Genomic DNA, 18,727 nt, shown 5'->3' on the forward strand with positions numbered 1-18,727 from the left:
CGACTGCTCCTGGGAGAGAGCAGAGGGGTGTGGAGCCCGTTGCCATTCATCCGCAGGCTGGTGCGCAGCGTGTGCTGGGGACGGCGAGGAAACAGAGATCAAAGCGACCTGACGAAACGCCGGATGTTGTCAGCCAAATTAGATTTTGGTAAGGCAGAGCCTGTTGCTCCGGCTCAGTTTGTGCGGAGCGGGTGTTGCGTGCCGGGTGCCGGTGGGTGAAGAAAGCCGCCGGCGGGCTGTCCCCACCTCCAGCTCGGCTGCGGCGAACGCGGAGCGAGAGGAAGTCGATCTTCGGATGACGAGAAGTCGGTCGCTATCAGTCAGCAGCGGTAACGCTTCGCTTGAGCTTTTACCCTCCAAACTGTCAAACTCCACTTTCCCAGCTCCGCGGCGCTTCGGCTTCAGGGGTGTTGGGTTTTGGGGTTTCTTTTTGCTTCGCATTTTTTTTAAATTGAGATTTTTTTTTTTAATTGTTTTTTTTTAAAAAAAACCTAACTTAATGGGCTGAATTTTGAAGCTCTGTTCCTGCTCAGCCTCACGGGGCACCTGCTGCTGCATGCACACGCGGGGCTGCGGGGCTGCTCCAAGGAAGGGGCACGTTTCCCGTTCCGCAGGTGACTTTGCGTCCCCCGGCCAGCTGTGACCCCGAACAGGGCTTTCCTCGGCTCGCCCCACGGCTTTCTTGCTTACAAACCCCTCGCTCAGGGCGTTCCGCCCTCTCCCCGCGCCACCCTGGCCTTGCCAGCACCACTCTGGTGCTCGAAGCAGGAAGCGCAGCTCCAAGCGCCTTCAAAGCTGAGGCCTATTTTCAGATGTGGTTTGTATTTCACCTCCACAGCGAGGGAGGCCGTAATCTCGGTGCCAGGCTGCTGCTTGGGGCAGGTCGCTCAGCGCTGGTGCCTGGCTTGGCGGGCGGATGGCTCCCGCTGAGGGATCGGGGAGAGGCTCGCAGAGCCCGTCGGGAGGGCCGGGAGCCCTCGAAAAAGGGAAGGAAAATGTCAAAAGCAGGCTCATGGCTGCAAAAAGAGCGTGTTTGGGGGGACGGGGCTGACGGCAGAGGGCGGCACCGGCTCGTCCCTGGCGCCCGGCCTGGCCCCGGGTGCTCGGCCCTGACCCGACCTGTGGCTGCTCCTTCCGTCTGCATCACCCGCTCCCGAGGGACAGGGAGGTACTTCGGGGGGCACAGCGAGCCCAGGACCGTGGCAGCGAGCCCAGGATCTCCAGAGCATGCCCAGGATCTCCAGAGCAAGCCCAGGATCTCCAGCAGCGAGCTCAGGATCTCCAGAGCAAGCCCAGGATCTCCGGCAGCGAGCTCAAGATCTCTGGCAACTTTCGATTCTGACCGAGAATGAAAGCTGAGAGAGAAGATTCAGTTCCTTTTCCATCCTGAAGCAGAGACGGAGAAAGGAAATTTCAAAGCTGGCAAAAATAGAGCATTTTGAGGTACCCAGCTGGAGGCAGATCGCTGCCTTCCTGGTCAGGAGATGCTGTGTTTGACTGGGAAAGTTCCCAGGAAGGAGCTGGTTCCAGCAGGGAGACATCCAGGGGGGAAGTGCCGCTCCTGCCACCCAGGGTTTTAAAGAGCTGTGGGCTACAAGGTGTGACAAACAGGGTTACCGCAAATCACTTCATCCCGTGACGTGACCGCAGGCTCCGAGAAATGGAAGCCATCCGGAGCGAGAGCCTTCGGTGTCAGAGGGAGGCTGAGCACGCCGGAGAGTCTGTCCGTCTGTCCTGGAGTCACTTTCGGCATCTGCACATCCCTGCGAAGCCTCCTTGGGCTGCCTGCCAGCCCCTCGGCCTAGGCAGGGTGGGTTCGCTTCGCTGCTCCTCGCAGCCTGAGGGACGGATCCTCCTCAGAGGTATTTTCCCTCCCGCATTTCCACGGCAATTCACACATCATCATCCTGTGCTTCATTTACTGGCTTTATCAAAGACTTTGTCTGGAAACACCCAGCTAGAAAAGCAGGAGCGTGGCCCCTCCACGCTGCGAGGGAAGGTGGCTCATTGTCCCCGCTCTGCCTGCATCCTGCTCCTCTCCCAAAACAGAGAGGAAACCCACCCGGAGGATGGGGAAAGGAAAATCCACGTCCTCGGCACCCTCGGCCGTGCTTCGACTGCCGTCAGGTCTCAGCCAGCAATGGCAGGAGCCAGCCTGGGCCAAACGGAGCCAAATCTCTGTGCTGTGGGGGGGCTCTCTACACGCCCGTGCGTCTGTGCGCACCCACGCGCAGGGATGCTGCAGCGAGCGACCTGCCCCGAGCAGCAGCCTGGCACCGAGATTACAGCCCCCCTCGCTGTCACGGCACTGGGGGGGGGGTTTTGGAGGAGGCCTGGGAAGGGACGTTTCACCCCGGCTTCGTGCTGAGAGGGGTGCAGGGCTTTGGTCTGGGTTCCTGGAGGACCAAATGCCCTGCCCGGGGGACGTGGGGACACTGGGGATCTGCAGCTGGGAGCTCCTCCACAGGCGGTCCCAGCCCGAGGAGGGATGGGGCAGGGAAAGGCAGGCAAGCCCAAGCTCCACCGCAGATCATCTCCAGCGAGTCAGGTCACCGTGCCTCAGTTTTCTCACGTGCCCCGTGGAGATAATGCTGTTGCAAGAAGCCCGTCGGCGAAAAGCATTCAGGGACCGACTTCCACGAGGATTCATTGCCGGGAGCTGGAGCCGTGGGACACCTGGTTCTCTGATCATTCACCTCGTCCTAAGGCAGGTGTTGGAAACAGCTCCCGTCACTCACTGTGCCGAGAAGGGCCGGAGGGTTCCAGATGCCACCTCGGGGGCAGCTGGGTGTTTTCCTTGCGACAGGACGCGGGGTGAGATGCCACCTCCGAGTCTCCAGCTCTTCGGGTCCCTGGCAGGACAGGACAGTGCCAGGGCAGCGGGATCTTGCCGGGGGACGGCACCGTTCCCCTCCTGCAGCACGAGCCCAGAGCGGCCAAAATCATCAGCAACAGGCGGAAACACAGCGACTGTCAGCACCCTGACCCCGCGCCGGACCTGCTCGGCCTTTCTGCGGTGGGTTTTCTAAGAAACGCCGCAGCCGTTAGCCAGCGTTTACGGGAATCACAGAATCGCAGAATCACAGAATGGTAGGGGTTGGAAGGGACCTCTGTGGGTCATCTAGTCCAACCCTCCTGCCGAAGCAGGGTCACCTACAGTAGGTTGTAGAGGACCTTGTCCAGGCGGGTCTTGAATATCTCCAGAGAAGGAGACTCCACAACCTCCCTGGGCAGCCTGTTCCAGGGCTCCGTCACCCTCAGAGGGAAGAAGTTCTTCCTCATCTTCAGCTGGAACTTCCTCTGCTTCAGTTTGCGCCCGTTGCCCCTTGTCCTGTCACTGGGCACCACTGAAAAGAGCTTGGCCCCATCCTCCTGACACCCACCCTGCAGATATTTGTAAGCATTTCTAAGGTCCCCTCTCAGCCTTCTCTTCTTCAGGCTGAACAAGCCCAGCTCCCTCAGCCTCTCCTCGTAGGAGAGATGTTCCAGTCCCCTCACCATCCTTGTAGCCCTGTGCTGGACTCTCTCCAGTAGCTCTTCATCTTTCTTGAATTGGGGAGCCCAGAACTGGACAGACTACTCCAGATGAGGCCTCACTAGGGCAGTGTAGAGGGGAAGGAGAACATCCCTCGACCTGCTGGCCACACTCCTCTTGATGCACCCCAGGATCCCACTGCCCTTCTTGGCAGCCAGGGCACACTGCTGGCTCATGGTTAACCTGTAGTCCACCAGGACACCCAGGTCCCTCTCCGCACAGCTGCTCTCCAGCAGGTCCACCCCAAGCCTGTACTGATGCATGGGGTTGTTCCTCCCCATGTGCAGGACCCTGCATTTGCCTTTGTTGAACCTCATCAGCTTCCTCTCTGCCCAACTTTCCAGCCTGTCCAGGTCACGCTGAATGGCAGCAAAGCCTGCTGGTGTATCCACCACACCTCCCAGTTTGGTGTCATCAGCAAACTTGCTGAGGGTACATTCTGACTCTTCATCCAGGTCGTTGCTGAAGAAGTTGAACAAGGCTGGGCCCAGTACTGACCCGTGAGGGACACCACTAGTTACCGGCCTCCAACTAGACTCAGTGCCGCTGACGACAACCCTCTGAGTTCTGCCATTCAGCCAGTTCTCAATCCACCCCACCGACCACTCATCCAGCCCATACTTCCTGAGCTTCCCTAGGAGGATATTATGGGAGACTGTGTCGAAAGCCTTGCTGAAGTCTAGGTGGACAACATCTATGGCTCTCCCTTCATCTACCCAGCCAGTCATGTCATCATAGAAAGCTATCAGATTGGTCAGGCATGATTTCCCCTTGGTGAATCCATGCTGACTACTCCTGATAACCTTCTTTTCTTCCACTTGTTTGTTGATGACCTCCAGGATAAGCTGCTCCGTCACCTTTCCTGGGATGGAGGTGAGGCTGCGGCGAACAGGCCGGTGCCTGTAGTTCCCTGGGTCCTCCTTCTTGCCCTTTTTGAAGATTGGCATGACATTGGCCTTTCTCCAGTCCTCGGGCACCTCTCCTGTCCTCCAGGACCTCTCAAAGATGATGGAGAGTGGCTCAGCAATGACATCCGCCAGCTCCCTCAGCACTCCTGGGTGCATTCCATCGGGGCCCATGGATTTGTGGATGTCCAGATCGCTTAAGCGATCCCTCACACAGTCCTCTTTGACCAAGGGAAAGTCGTCCTCTCTGTAGGCTTCTTCTCTTACCTCCGGGGCCTGGGATTCCTGATGGCCAGTCCTAGCACTGAAGACTGAAGCAAAGAAGGCATTCAGTAGCTCTGCCTTCTCTGCATCCTCCGTCACCAGGACACCCGCCTCATTCAGCAGCGGCCCCACATTGTCGCTAGCCTTCCTTTTGCTGCTGATGTAGTTGAAGAAGCCCTTCTTGTTGTTTTTGACATCCCTTGCCAGCTTCAATTCCAGGTGGGCCTTGGCCTTCCTCATCGCATCGCTGCATGCTCTGACCACATTCCTGTATTCTTCCCAAGTGTACTGTCCCTCCTTCCACATTCCATGGACCTTTCTCTTCCACCTGATCTCCACTAGAAGCTCCTTGTTCAGCCATGCAGGTCTCCTGCTTCCTTTGCTCGATTTCTTTCTCAGGGGGATGCACCGCTCCTGAGCATGGGGGAAGTGACATTTAAAAAGTGACCAGCACTCTTGGAACCCCCTGCCTTCGAGAGCCCTGGCCCACGGGATTTCTGCCAGTAGCTCCTTGAAGAGGCCAAATTTAGCCCTCCTGAGGTCCAAGGTTTTGATCCTGCTTATCGCCCTGCTTCCTCCACGCAGGATCCTGAACTCGACCATTTCATGGTCACTGCAGCCGAGTCTACCTCCGACCTTCACATCCTCCACCAGTCCCTCCTTGTTTGTTAATACAAGGTCCAGCAGAGCGCCTTTCCTTGTTGGTTCCTCCACCACTTGCATCAGAAAGTTATCATCGATGCTCTGTAGGAACCTCCTGGATTGCGCCTGTTCGGTCCTCCCAGCTGATGTCAGGGTGGTTGAAGTCCCCCATGAGAACCAGGGCCTGTGATTGTGAGGCTGCTTGTAGCTGCCTATAGAAGGCCTCATCAACCTCCTCCTCCTCCTGGTCAGGTGGCCTGTAGTACACACCCACTGTAATGTCACTTGTGTGAGCCTGTCCCTTAATTCTAACCCACAAGCTCTCAAATCGTTCCTCATTTGCCCCCCGGCCAAGCTCAATGCATTCCAGTTGCTCCCTCACATACAGAGCAACTCCCCCACCTCTCCTTGTTGGCCTGTCTTTCCTAAAGAGGCTGTAGCCATCCATGACAGCATGCCAGGCATGCGAGCTGTCCCACCACGTTTCTGTGATGGCGACCAAGTCGTAGCCGCCCTGCTGTATAATGGCTTCCAGCTCCTCCTGTTCATTGCCCATGCTACGTGCGTTGCTACAGACACACTTGAGCTGGGCTGTCAGTCTCCCCCCTGACCCTGGCACGCCAAGCCTGGGCTCGTCCCTAGTGAGCAGGGCGATGTCCCCTTCCCCCTTCGAACCTGGTTTAAAGCCCTCTCAATGAGCCCCGCCAGCTCGTGGCCAAGAATCCTTTTTCCCCTTTGAGACAGCTGCGATGCACCTGCCGCCAGCAGGCCCGGTGCTGTGTACACCTCCCCGTGACCAAAGAAGCCAAAATTTGACCGCTGGCACCAGTCCCTGAGCCACCTGTTAACCAGGTGAGCGTTCCTGCCCCTTTCCGTGCTGTTCCCTGTCACTGAAGGGACGGAGGAAAACACCACCTGCGCCCCCGATCCCTCGACCAGTCGCCCCAGTGCCCTGGAGTCCCTTTTGATGGCCTTGGGACTTCTCTCTGCGATCTCGTCCCCGCCAACCCGCATTACCAAGAGCGGGTAATAATCAGAAGGCCGCACCAGACCAGGGAGTTTCTGAGCAACATCCCTAACCCGGGCCCCAGGGAGGCAGCAGACTGCCCTGTGGGATGGGTCCGGTCGGCAGATCGGCACCCTTGGAAGGGTGGGCCGAGCTCAGCCCGCAGCCCGGACGGCCGCGACAGCGTTTCGGTGGGGCCGGGGGGACGGTGGCCGCCCGAGGGCTCGGGCTCCTGGCGGGTGGCGTGGCGGGGAGGCTCCCCTTCCTTGGAGCAGCCCCGCAGCCCTGCGTGTGCACGCAGCAGCAGGTGCCCCGTGAGGCTGAGCAGGAACAGAGCTTCAAAATTCAGCCCATTAAGTTAGGTTTTTTTTAAAAAAAACAATTAAAAAAAAAAATCTCAATTTAAAAAAAATGCGAAGCAAAAAGAAACCCCAAAACCCAACACCCCTGAAGCCGAAGCGCCGCGGAGCTGGGAAAGTGGAGTTTGACAGTTTGGAGGGTAAAAGCTCAAGCGAAGCGTTACCGCTGCTGACTGATAGCGACCGACTTCTCGTCATCCGAAGATCGACTTCCTCTCGCTCCGCGTTCGCCGCAGCCGAGCTGGAGGTGGGGACAGCCCGCCGGCGGCTTTCTTCACCCACCGGCACCCGGCACGCAACACCCGCTCCGCACAAACTGAGCCGGAGCAACAGGCTCTGCCTTACCAAAATCTAATTTGGCTGACAACATCCGGCGTTTCGTCAGGTCGCTTTGATCTCTGTTTCCTCGCCGTCCCCAGCACACGCTGCGCACCAGCCTGCGGATGAATGGCAACGGGCTCCACACCCCTCTGCTCTCCCCCAGGAGCAGTCGGCGCTGCAAACACCCCGCCAAGGGCCGGATCCAGCCTTCCCCGCGGTGCTTTCGGCCGCCCGGTCCTGGTTAACGCCGCTGGTGGGACCTTTGGGGTTAAGTTTCGGCTGGAGACGCACCGGGCTTCCCCGGGGCAGCCACGGTGCGGTCACCGGCACCCAGCGCCCTCGCAGCATCCGTCATCCCGCCCCGCAAGAAAGGAGTGACTCCATCACATCAAGTAGTTTGTTTTTATTTAAAACCGCATAAAAAAATAAGATTTCTGAATTCCCCTGTACAACATTATTAACAAAAAAACAAACCCCCGCCGGCTACGCAGTTGGCCAGCCCGGGCCAGCTCCCCCTCTCCACCCCCGAACAAGACACCTGTGAGGAAAACCAAAACTCAGCTGCGAACGGACCTGCCCGTGGCAAGGAAACCCCAGTGCCCAGAACAGCTGGGAGCAGGCAGGCGCTCCACACCTCCGCCACACACCCACCAGAAACACCGCGGGCCCGGGGATGGACACAGGACAGACACGGAGGGAAGACCCGAACGGAAAACCGGGGGATCGGCAGCTGTAGCAGCAAGGCGTGGGTTGGAAACCCACCGCAATTATAAATATAAATAATATAATTATAAATATATAAATAAGTTATCCTACCGGCTAGAACTCTTTCTGTAAAAAAAACTAAACAAACAAAGACAAATTCATGAAAATTAATTAAACGCCAGAAACTGGAGAAGAGAAACAATGTAAAATCCTATCACTATTAACAACTGGATATCAAACTTTGCTCCTATACAACTTTGTACACGTTTCTTGTTGTAGGTGACCCTGCTTCGGCAGGAGGGTTGGACTAGATGACCCACAGAGGTCCCTTCCAACCCCTACTATTCTGTGATTCTGTGATTCTGTGATTCTAGCTCTGTTGCTCTGCATTGTTTGTGCATTCGGGAGGGCAAAGAACCCCAGAAAATCCCCGCGAGATGGAGGCACAGGAGGCACAGGAGGCGAGCCATCGCCCGCTTGGCTCCCCAACATCTTCTGACCGGGTTTTTTTGAAAAGCGAAAAGGAACGGTGTACCCAGGCGAGTCTTGGAAAAGCAGCAGTGCAGGAACGTTCCAGTATTTCCTCCAGCGCAGCCCAGATCGCAACTGAAGGCACTCGAGCACGGTGACAGCGGAGAAGAGACAGTCATTCGGCCGCGGTACCTGCTCTCCACCCCAACCAGTCCCCCCCCCGGCCCCACTGAAGCTTTTCTCGCAATAAGGTGTCCGATCCTCTCGCGGTCCCAAAATTCAGCAGGTCAGGAAGACACTTGGGAGCCTCCAAAAACAGAACCAAAACTCAAAAAAGAAAAATTGACTGGCAAAACAGCAGATGAGACAGGGTCATGCAGACGGAGTCCAGGACAGCTGGGTTGGATGGTGGCCACCAGGCCTCCAGCCCAGCTCCAGCACAAGATGTGCGTGTTTCCATCTGATGATCCCTGCTCAGTGCTACGCTCACGAGCAAGAAAAGCTGGCATTCTTTGCTTCTTAGGGCCAGGAGCTGTGTGGGGTTGTTACTTGCCAGGCTCCTGGATCACACTGTGCAGGTGGATCTCCGATGACTCCTTGGAACGGTGACTGCCTAGCAGCCAAGGATGGTGCAAGATGTCTTCCAGAGTTGGCCTGTCCGAGGGGCACATGGACAAACACCATTTGATGAGATGCTTGCACTCTGGGGAGAGAAACCATAAACAGCCGGTCAGCCAGAGAAGGCTCTTGTCCACCTTGTGCCACCGTCCACGCTGCCCAGGCCATACTGAGTGTGCTCAGAGCTGCACCCAAACCTCCCACGTGATTATCCATTTTGGAGGACAGCAAGATGGCAGGACATGTGCCACCTTGTCCAATTAACCATGGAAGATGAACCTCCTCCTGGGCCATCTCCTCCAACCATGGAAGATCAACCTCCTCCTGGGCCATCTCCTCCAACCATGGAAGATCAACCTCCTCCTGGGCCATCTCCTCCAACCATGGAAGATCAACCTCCTCCTGGGCCATCTCCTCCAACCATGGAAGATCAACCTCCTCCATAGCCATAAAAGCGGGACGCTCATGTGCCTGGTGCCATCTCCCAAAACCTGCGATCCCCCCCCTCGCCGTGGAGCTGGGTACCCACCTGGAGAAACCCTCCGCCGGAAGGAGAACTTCCCCCGGGCGATGTCGGTTTTGTGCTTGAAGGGGATGTCCCCGCACACCATGTCGTAGAGCAGCACGCCCAGGGACCAGATGGTGGCCGTGCGCCCGTGGTAGCGGTGGTAGCGCACCCACTCCGGCGGGCTGTACACCGGCGTTCCTGCGGGATACAGGCGGAGCTCGTCAGGCGGACGCTGCCGGCTCCCGGCCCGAGCATCCTCACCCCCGGGGATGCGGGGTGACGGGGACACGGGGGACACCCGCTGTCACCACGTGGCTCTTGTTTACAAACTTTGGGTTGTAAAAAGCAGCTGCCGGTGCCGGAAGAGGGCAGCACGCGCCCGGGGAAGGCCCGACCGTTACGGGGAGGGGGAAAAAAACCCCAAAGCACCCCACGGGTGGGGAAAAACCACGCCTTGCCCCTCCCCACCCCCCCGGCCTTGGCCAAAAAACAAAAGAAAAATAAGCCAAGGCAATCAAGGGGAGCGGAGCAGCCCAAGCCCTTCCGTGGCTGCAGAGCGAGCTGGGCTTTGCAGCCCCCCCCGGGGGGTTGTTCTGCTGGGTGGGCTTCCCCCGCCCCAGCGCGGGGCAGGGTGGGGGGCCGAGGCTGGTGGCAGGGCCGGGAGCTGGCTCCTGTTTCACAGCATCCACCCCGGGCCAAAACGCAGCTCGGCAGCCGCCTGAATAATTAAAATATCTTCTTCCCCCCCCAGCAAATGGTGCCCGGGCAGGCTGGGCCGTGCAGTGCCCGGTACCGGCAGCACCCTCCCGGCTGTGGGCTCACCTTCAAATTCGGTGTAGACGGTGTCCTTGAGGAAGGTGCCGCAACCGAAGTCGATGAGCTTGACCTCGCCGGTGGCCACGTTGACGATGATGTTCTCACCCTTGATGTCGCGGTGCAGGACGCCGCAGTTGTTGCAGTGTCGCACGGCCTCCAGCACCTGACGGAAAAGCTCCCGAGCCAGATCCTCGGGCAGGAACCCTCGTTCTGTGATCAAGTCGTAGAGGTCCTGCGACGGCTCCGGACGCTCCAGCACCAGCACGTAGCCATCGGGCACCTTGTACCAGTCGAGGAGCTGGATGACGCCGCGGAACCCAGAGCCCACCTGCTTCAGCAGCACAATCTCCAACGGCACACGGGTGCCACAGGGCTGCCGGGGGGAACCACAACGCCGTCAGCGGAGCTGATGCTGCGCCGGTGGTCCGGTACCCCCTGCCTGGGATGCTCCGGTGCCCCCCTGCCTGGCCCCAACGGTCCTGGCATCCCCCTGCCCTAAGGATGCTCCGGTGCCCCCCTGCCCGGCCCCAACGGTCCTGGCATCCCCCTGCCCTAGGCATGCTCGGGTGTCCCCCCCGACCCGGGGATGCTCCGGTGCTCCCTGCCCGCCCGGCCCCAACGGTCCTGGCATTCCCCGGTGACCCCTCCCCTGCCCGCCCCCGACGACCCTGGCATCCCCCTGCCCCGGGGATGCTCCGCGTCCCCCGCTTCCCCCCCTCCCGGGCCCCGGCCTGTCCCCCCCTGCTGACGCCCCGCTGCCCCCCCCTCACTCACCAGTTTGCCCCACCGGCTGATGCTCTCCCGGGGCACGCGTTTGATGGCCACCTGCAAGCCAAGGGCAGCGCCGGGCTGAGCACGCCGCCCGCCCCGCCGCCTCTCCCCCTTCCTCCTCCCTCCTCCCTCCTCCTCCTCCTCCTCGCCGCCGCCGTCCCCGCCACTTACCGGGCTGCCGTCGGAGAGCCGGATACCCGCGTACACGGTGCCGAACCCGCCGTATCCCAGCAGCGAGCCCACCCGGTACAGGCGCTCCAGCGGCTCCTTCTCCTGCCCTGCGGGCGAGGCGGCCGTCAGCGCTCCGCCGGGGCCCCAACCGCCCCCCAGCCGTCCCCGGAGGGCGGCACCCGCCCGCTTCTCTCTTACCGGGCTGCCGCTTCCGGCGGCCGAGCTCCCCGCCTCTCCCGCGACGCGGACGAGCCGACGGGGTGGTGTTAGCAGGCAGCGTCCCGACTCCCTCGCCCGGTTTCGCAACCGCTGCCGGCTTCCGCCGAGCCCCTCCGCCTACCGGTAACCCGGCCCCGGCGGGCGCGGGACAGCGCCGGGGGCGGAGAGCGGCGGCGGCGAGGCGGCTGCCGGGCGCGGTGCCGCGCTTCCGGAGGGCTCGGCGGGGCCCGGCCGGCGCCGGCTGGCGCGGGGCCCGGGGGCGGGCCGCCCGCGGGCGGAAGGCGGTGCCGCCATAGCAGGCCCAGCAGCGGCGGCCCGCCCAGCGCCGCCTGAGCCAATAGGGGCAGCGGCGGGCGAAGGCGCGGCCGCGGCGGAGGGCGGCCGGGCGGGACGGAGGAGGCGCCGAGGGCGCGGAGGAGTCGGCGGGCGCCGTCCCGGCGGCTTCGGGGGGCAGCGGGAGGCGGGCGAAGGGGTCCGGCGGGCCGTGGGGAGCGGCTGCGCGGCGAGCGTCCGTCCGTCCGCGGCCGCGTTCCGCACTGGAGTCCCGCCGCGTCCCGCGGTTGCCACGGGTTGCGGTAGAACGCGGGATTGTGCGTTAAGCGCGCGGGTATAACGCGCGATTGTGCGTTAAGCGCGCGGGTGCGGGTCGGGGGGTGAGGGGAGCGTAGCCCACCCGAAGTGCGCTGTGGGGTCGCGCGGGGCTCGGCGCGAGGATGTGGCCGCTGCGGGAGCGGGCGGGTCGGGGCCGGGGCCATGGCGGGCGTCTGCCCCAGCCCCCCAGCCCCTCCGCCTCCCGGTCTGAAACAAAACGCCGGGTTTGTTGGCCCGTCCCGCACTTTGTTGGTGTTTCTCCCGCAATCTGGCAGCTTCCCGGGGCTCCCGGCATCCCCCGGGCCCCGTCCCGCACTTTATCAGTATTGGTATTGATACCTGTAAATGTAAAATTTCCACTTCCCAGAGTGACTGTCATTAAACTAAACTGGATCCTTGCTGTTCTGAGCAGACAGGAGAGCTTTAAGATAAAGACGCCCGTCAGTAACTCTACCCCAGACAGCTCAGCCTTGGCAGGGCAGAGGTACCAAGCTGCAGAGAGAAAGAGGCACCGAGAGGGCAACAAGACCGGAGCAAAACAACTGGGAAGGACGCGGGAGACGTGGTCTTAGAACGGAGTCTGTGCAGAAACAAAGGTCAGCCAGCGGGCACTGCGATGAGGAGTATGAGCCTTCATCTTGAGACCCCCAAGACCACCTGAGGATGCTAACAGACATGCCTGAAAGATATTAACATACGCTAATTCATTCTTAGAAAAGTCATGAATATGCTAAGCATTTCTCGGAAATATAATGAATATGTGTATTGTGATTGTGTTTCACCTGAAATGCCAGGGTGTGTGGCGCGCACGCTGGGAGGAGAGATCCCCTGTGTGCCCGGCGCCGCAAGAAGGAATCGCTGCTTCGTAGCCCTCTGACTATGGAGTCTGCAGCTCCGGCTTTTCACGGCATCAGTATTGGTATTTCAAGATTCAGTTCCTTTTCCCATCCCAAAGCAGAGACGGAGAAAGGAAATTTCAAAGCTGGCAAAAATAGAGCATTTTGAGGTACCCAGCTGGAGGGAGATCGCTGCCTTCCTGGACAGGAGATGCTGTGTTTGACTGGGAAAGTTCCCAGGAAGGAGCTGGTCCCAGCAGGGAGACATCCAGGGGGGAAGTGCCGCTCCTGCCACCCAGGGTTTTAAAGAGCTGTGGGCTACAAGGTGTGACAAACAGGGTTACCGCAAATCACTTCATCTCTCCTCCCAGCGTGCGCGCCACACACCCTGGCATTTCAGGTGAAACACAATCACAATACACATATTCATTATATTTATATATATATATATATATATATGGCCCCGGCCCCGACCCCGGCCCGCCCGCTCCCGCAGCGGCCACATCCTCGCGCCGAGCCCCGCGCGACCCCACAGCGCCCTTCGGGTGGGCTACGCTCCCCTCACCCCCCGACCCGCACCCGCGCGCTTAACGCACAATCGCGCGTTATACCCGCGCGCTTAACGCACAATCCCGCGTTCTACCGCAACCCGTGGCAACCGCGGGACGCGGCGGGACTCCAGTGCGGAACGCGGCCGCGGACGGACGGACGCTCGCCGCGCAGCCGCTCCCCACGGCCCGCCGGACCCCTTCGCCCGCCTCCCGCTGCCCCCCGAAGCCGCCGGGACGGCGCCCGCCGACTCCTCCGCGCCCTCGGCGCCTCCTCCGTCCCGCCCGGCCGCCCTCCGCCGCGGCCACGCCTCCGCCCGCCGCTGCCCCTATTGGCTCAGGCGGCGCTGGGCGGGCCGCCGCTGCTGGGCCTGCTATGGCGGCACCGCCTTCCGCCCGCGGGCGGCCCGCCCCCGGGCCCCGCGCCAGCCGGCGCCGGCCGGGCCCCGCCGAGCCCTCCGGAAGCGCGGCACCGCGCCCGGCAGCCGCCTCGCCGCCGCCGCTCTCCGCCCCCGGCGCTGTCCCGCGCCCGCCGGGACCGGGTTACCGGTAGGCGGAGGGGTGCGGAAGGCGCTGGGAGCGGTTTCGAAATTGGGAAAGGCAGTGAGGATGCTGGTGTCGAAAATCACCTCGCTGGCTCGTCTGCGTCCCGGGAGCGGCGGGGAGCTCGGCGGCGAGAAGCGGCAGCCCGGTAAGAGAGAAGCGGGCGGTGCCGCCCTCCGGGGACGGCTGGGGGGCGGTTGGGTCCCCGGCGGAGCGCTGACGGTCGCCTCGCCCGCAGGGCAAGAGGAGGAGCCGATGGAGCCCCTGTACCGGGTGGGCTCGCTGCTGGGATACGGCGGGTTCGGCACCGTGTACGCGGGTATCCGGCTCTCCGACGGCAGCCCGGTAAGTGGCGGGGACGGCGGCGGCGAGGAGGAGGAGGAGGAGGGAGGAGGAAGGGGGAGAGGCGGCGGGGCGGGCGGCGTGCTCAGCCCGGCGCTGCCCTTGGCTTGCAGGTGGCCATCAAACGCGTGCCCCGGGAGAGCATCAGCCGGTGGGGCGAACTGGTGAGTGAGGGGGGGGCAGCGGGGCGTCAGCAGGGGGGGACAGGCCGGGGCCCGGGAGGGGGGGAAGCGGGGGACGCGGAGCATCCCCGGGGCCGGGAGATGCCAGGATCGTCGGGGGCGGGCAGGGGAGGGGTCACCGGGGGATGCCAGGACCGTTGGGGCCGGGCGGGCAGGGGGCACCGGAGCATCCCCGGGTCAGGAGGGGGCATGGAGCATGCCTAGGGCAGGGGGATGCCAGGACCGTTGGGGCTGGGTGGGCACTAGAGCTTCCCGGGGGCAGGGGGATGCCAGGACCGTTTGGGGCCAGGCAGGGGGGCACCAGAGCATCCCAGGCAGGGGGTACCGGACCACCGGCGCAGCATCAGCCCCGCTGACGGCGTTGTGGTTCCCCCCGGCAGCCCTGTGGCACCCGTGTGCCGTTGGAGATTGTGCTGCTGAAGCAGGTGGGCTCCGGGTTCCGCGGCGTCATCCAGCTCCTCGACTGGTACGAGGTGCCCGATGGCTACGTGCTGGTGCTGGAGCGTCCGGAGCCGTCGCAGGACCTCTACGACTTGATCACAGAACGAGGGTTCCTGCCCGAGGATCTGGCTCGGGAGCTTTTCCGTCAGGTGCTGGAGGCCATGCGACACTGCAACAACTGCGGCGTCCTGCACCGCGACATCAAGGGTGAGAACATCATCGTCAACCTGGCCACCGGCGAGGTCAAGCTCATCGACTTCGGTTGCGGCACCTTCCTCAAGGACACCGTCTACACCGAATTTGAAGGTGAGCCCACAGCCGGGAGGGTGCTGCCGGTACCGGGCACTGCACAGCCCAGCCTGCCCGGGCACCATTTGCTGGGGGGGGAAGAAGAAATTTTAATTATTCAGGCGGCTGCCGAGCTGCGTTTTGGCCCGGGGTGGATGCTGTGAAACAGGAGCCAGCTCCCGGCCCTGCCACCAGCCTCGGCCCCCCACCCTGCCCCGCGCTGGGGCGGGGGAAGCCCACCCAGCAGAACAACCCCCCGGGGGGGGCTGCAAAGCCCAGCTCGCTCTGCAGCCACGGAAGGGCTTGGGCTGCTCCGCTCCCCTTGATTGCCTTGGTTTATTTTTCTTTTATTTTTTGGCCACGGCCGGGGGGGTGGGGAGGGGCAAGGCGTGGTTTTTCCCCACCCGTGGGGTGCTTTGGGGTTTTTTCCCCCTCCCCGTAACGGTCGGGCCTTCCCCGGGCGCGTGCTGCCCTCTTCCGGCACCGGCGGCTGCTTTTTACAACCCAAAGATTGTAAACAAGAGCCACGTGGTGACAGCGGGTGTCCCCCGTGTCCCCGTCACCCCGCATCCCCGGGGGTGAGGATGCTCGGGCCGGGAGCCGGCAGCGTCCGCCTGACGAGCTCCGCCTGTATCCCGCAGGAACGCGGGTGTACAGCCCGCCGGAGTGGGTGCGCTACCACCGCTACCACGGGCGCACGGCCACCATCTGGTCCCTGGGCGTGCTGCTCTACAACATGGTCTGCGGGGACATCCCCTTCAAGCACAAAACCGACATCGCCCGGGGGAAGTTCTGCTTCCGGCGGAGGGTTTCTCGAGGTGGGTACCCAGCTCCATGGCGAGGGGCGGGATCGCGGGTTTTGGGAGATGGCACCAGGCACATGAGCGTCCCACTTTTATGGCTATGGAAGAGGTTGATCTTCCATGGTTGGAGGAGATGGCCCAGGAGGAGATTGATCTTCGGAAGCATGGTTAGAGAAGATGGCCCAGGAGGAGGTTGATCTTCCATGGTTGGAGGAGATGGCCCAGGAGGAGGTTGATCTTCCATGGTTGGAGGAGATGGCCCAGGAGGAGGTTCATCTTCCATGGTTGGAGGAGATGGCCCAGGAGCAGGTTCATCTTCCATGGTTGGAGGAGATGGCCCAGGAGGAGGTTCATCTTCCATGGTTGGAGGAGATGGCCCAGGAGGAGGTTGATCTTCAGAAGCATGGTTAGAGGAGATGGCCCAGGAGGAGGTTCATCTTCCATGGTTGGAGGAGATGGCCCAGGAGGAGGTTCATCTTCCATGGTTGGAGGAGATGGCCCAGGAGGAGGTTCATCTTCCATGGTTGGAGGAGATGGCCCAAGAGGAGGTTCATCTCCCATGATTAATTGGACAAGGTGGCACATGTCTTGCCATCTTGCTCTCCTCCAAAATGGATAATCACGTGGGAGGTTTGGGTGCAGCTCTGAGCACGCTCAGTATGGCCTGGGCAGCGTGGACGGTGGCACAAGGTGGACAAGAGCCTTCTCTGGCTGACCGGCTGTTTCTGGTTTCTCTCCCCAGAGTGCAAGCATCTCATCAAATGGTGTTTGTCCGTGTGCCCCTCGGACAGGCCAAATCTGGAAGACATCTTGCACCATCCTTGGCTGCTAGGCAGTCACCATTCCAAGGAGTCATCGGAGATCCACCTGCACAGTGTGATCCAGGAGCCTGGCAAGTAACAACCCCACACAGCTCCTGGCCCTAAGAAGCAAAGAATGCCAGCTTTTCTTGCTCGTGAGCGTAGCACTGAGCAGGGATCATCAGATGGAAACATGCACATCTTGTGCTGGAGCTGGGCTGGAGGCCTGGTGGCCACCATCCAACCCAGCTGTCCTGGACTCCGTCTGAATGACCCTGTCTCATCTGCTGTTTTGCCAGTCAATTTTTCGTTTTTGAGTTTTGGTTCTGTTTTTGGAGGCTCCCAAGTGTCTTCCTGACCTGCTGAATTTTGGGACCGCGAGAGGATCGGACACCTTATTGCGAGAAAAGCTTCAGTGGGGCCAGGGGGGGGACTGGTTGGGGTGGAGAGCAGGTACCGCGGCCGAATGGCTGTCTCTTCTCTGCTGTCACCGTGCTCGAGTGCCTTCAGTTGCGATCTGGGCTGCGCTGGAGGAAATACTTGAACGTTCCTGCACTGCTGCTTTTCCAAGACTCGCCTGGGTACACCGTTCCTTTTCGCTTTTCAAAAAAACCCGGTCAGAAGATGCTGGGGAGCCACGCGGGCGATGGCTCGCCTCCTGTGCCTCCTGTGCCTCCATCTCGCGGGGATTTTCTGGGGTTCTTTGCCCTCCCGAATGCACAAACAATGCAGAGCAACAGAGCTAGAATCACAGAATCACAGAATAGTAGGGGTTGGAAGGGACCTGTGTGGGTCATCTTGTCCAACCCTCCTGCCGAAGCAGGGTCACCTACAACAAGAAACGTGTACAAAGTTGTATAGGAGCAAAGTTTGATATCCAGTTGTTAATAGTGATAAGATTTTACATTGTTTCTCTTCTCCAGTTTCTGGCGTTTAATTTATTTTCATGAATTTGTCTTTGTTTGGTTGGTTTTTTTTAAAGAAGGAGTTCTAGCCGGTAGGATAACTTATTTATATATTTATAATTGCGGTGGGTTTCCAACCCACGCCTTGCTGCTACAGCTGCCGTTCCCCCGGTTTTCCGTTCGGGTCTTCCCTCCGTGTCTGTCCTGTGTCCATCCCTGGGCCCGCGGTGTTTCTGGCGGGTGTCTGGCGGAGGTGTGGAGCGCCTGCCTGCTCCCAGCTGTTCTGGGCACTGGGGTTTCCTTGCCACGGGCAGGTCCGTTCGCAGCTGAGTTTTGGTTTTCCTCACGGGTGTCTTGTTCGGGGCTGGAGAGGGGGAGCCGGCCCGGGCTGTCCGCGCTGTCGAGTCTTTACATGTCACCAACTGCGTAGCCGGCGGGGTTTTGTTTTTGTTAATGTTGTACAGGGGAATTCAGAAATCTTATTTTTTTAATGCGGTTTTAAATAAAAACAAAGTACTTGATGTGATGGAGTCTTTCTCGGTCAGAATCGAAAGTTGCCAGAGATCCTGGGCTTGATCTGGAGATCCTGGACTCACTGCTGGAGTTCCTGGGCTTGGTCTGGAGATCCTGGGCTCGCTGTGGAGATCCTGAGCTTGCTCTGGATATTGTGGGCTCGCTCTGGAGATCCTCAACTTGCTCTGGAGATGCTGAGCTTGCTCTGGATATTGTGGGCTCGCTCTGGAGATCCTCGACTTGCTCTGGAGATCCTGGGCTCACTCTGGAAATCCTGGGCTCGCTGCCGGAGATCCTGGGCTCACTGGAGATCATGGGCTTGCTCTGGAGATCCTGGGCTTGCTGTTCGAGATCCTGAGGTTGCTCTGGACATCCTGGGCTCGTTGCCAGAGATCTTGGGCTTGCTCTGGAGATCCTGGGCTAGCTCTGGAGATCTTGGGCTTGCTCTGGAGATCCTGGGCTCACTGCTAGAGATTGTGGGCTTGCTCTGGAGGTCCTGAGCTTGCTCTAGAGATCCTGGGCTCACTGTGGAGATCTTGGGCTTGCTCTGGATATCCTGGGCTCGCTGCCACGGTCCTGGGCTCGCTGTGCCCCCCGAAGTACCTCCCTGTCCCTCGGGAGCGG

The 18,727-nt window shown here is 60.7% G+C and overlaps 2 protein-coding genes across 3 annotated transcripts; one reads left to right on the top strand and one right to left on the bottom strand.

The window, feature by feature from the left end:
- Nucleotides 1-7,458: 7,458 nt before the first annotated feature.
- On the bottom strand, nucleotides 7,459-11,605 carry LOC142364123 (serine/threonine-protein kinase pim-1-like). Its single transcript, XM_075442904.1, has 7 exons — nucleotides 11,600-11,605; nucleotides 11,291-11,552; nucleotides 11,093-11,199; nucleotides 10,925-10,975; nucleotides 10,157-10,523; nucleotides 9,356-9,532; nucleotides 7,459-8,911 (listed from the first exon to the last, which is right to left on the bottom strand). Exons 1-7 carry the CDS (start codon nucleotides 11,603-11,605, stop codon nucleotides 8,754-8,756), a joined length of 1,128 nt encoding a protein of 375 aa, XP_075299019.1. The 3' UTR covers nucleotides 7,459-8,753.
- A 2,280-nt stretch (nucleotides 11,606-13,885) lies between these two features.
- On the top strand, nucleotides 13,886-17,099 carry LOC142364170 (serine/threonine-protein kinase pim-1-like). 2 transcript variants are annotated; one of them, XM_075443178.1, is made up of 6 exons: nucleotides 13,886-13,977; nucleotides 14,068-14,174; nucleotides 14,285-14,335; nucleotides 14,734-15,100; nucleotides 15,724-15,900; nucleotides 16,628-17,099. In XM_075443178.1, exons 1-6 carry the CDS (start codon nucleotides 13,896-13,898, stop codon nucleotides 16,783-16,785), a joined length of 942 nt encoding a protein of 313 aa, XP_075299293.1. In that variant the 5' UTR covers nucleotides 13,886-13,895; the 3' UTR covers nucleotides 16,786-17,099. The 2 variants fall into 2 exon arrangements, with proteins under 2 accessions (XP_075299293.1, XP_075299294.1); XM_075443179.1 differs by lacking the exon at nucleotides 14,285-14,335 and having other exon boundaries at nucleotides 14,827-15,100.
- The last annotated feature ends 1,628 nt before the right edge of the window (nucleotides 17,100-18,727 follow it).

This window comes from Opisthocomus hoazin, chromosome 25, assembly GCF_030867145.1.
Source record: "Opisthocomus hoazin isolate bOpiHoa1 chromosome 25, bOpiHoa1.hap1, whole genome shotgun sequence".
Classification (NCBI taxonomy): domain Eukaryota; kingdom Metazoa; phylum Chordata; class Aves; order Opisthocomiformes; family Opisthocomidae; genus Opisthocomus; species Opisthocomus hoazin.

Excerpts from the sequence above, each read along its gene's own strand:
- LOC142364123 (XM_075442904.1), bottom strand. Across the intron at positions 10,524-10,924 it reads TCAGCCGGTGGGGCAAACTG|CCCTGTGGCACCCGTGTGCC; the intron begins GTGAGTGAGGGG and ends TCCCCCCGGCAG. Across the intron at positions 9,533-10,156 it reads CGTCTACACCGAATTTGAAG|GAACGCCGGTGTACAGCCCG; the intron begins GTGAGCCCACAG and ends TGTATCCCGCAG.
- LOC142364170 (XM_075443178.1), top strand. The coding sequence starts at position 13,896 with ATGCTGGTGTCGAAAATCACCTCGCTGGCTCGTCTGCGTCCCGGGAGC. Across the intron at positions 13,978-14,067 it reads CGGCGAGAAGCGGCAGCCCG|GGCAAGAGGAGGAGCCGATG; the intron begins GTAAGAGAGAAG and ends CCTCGCCCGCAG. Across the intron at positions 15,101-15,723 it reads CGTCTACACCGAATTTGAAG|GAACGCGGGTGTACAGCCCG; the intron begins GTGAGCCCACAG and ends TGTATCCCGCAG.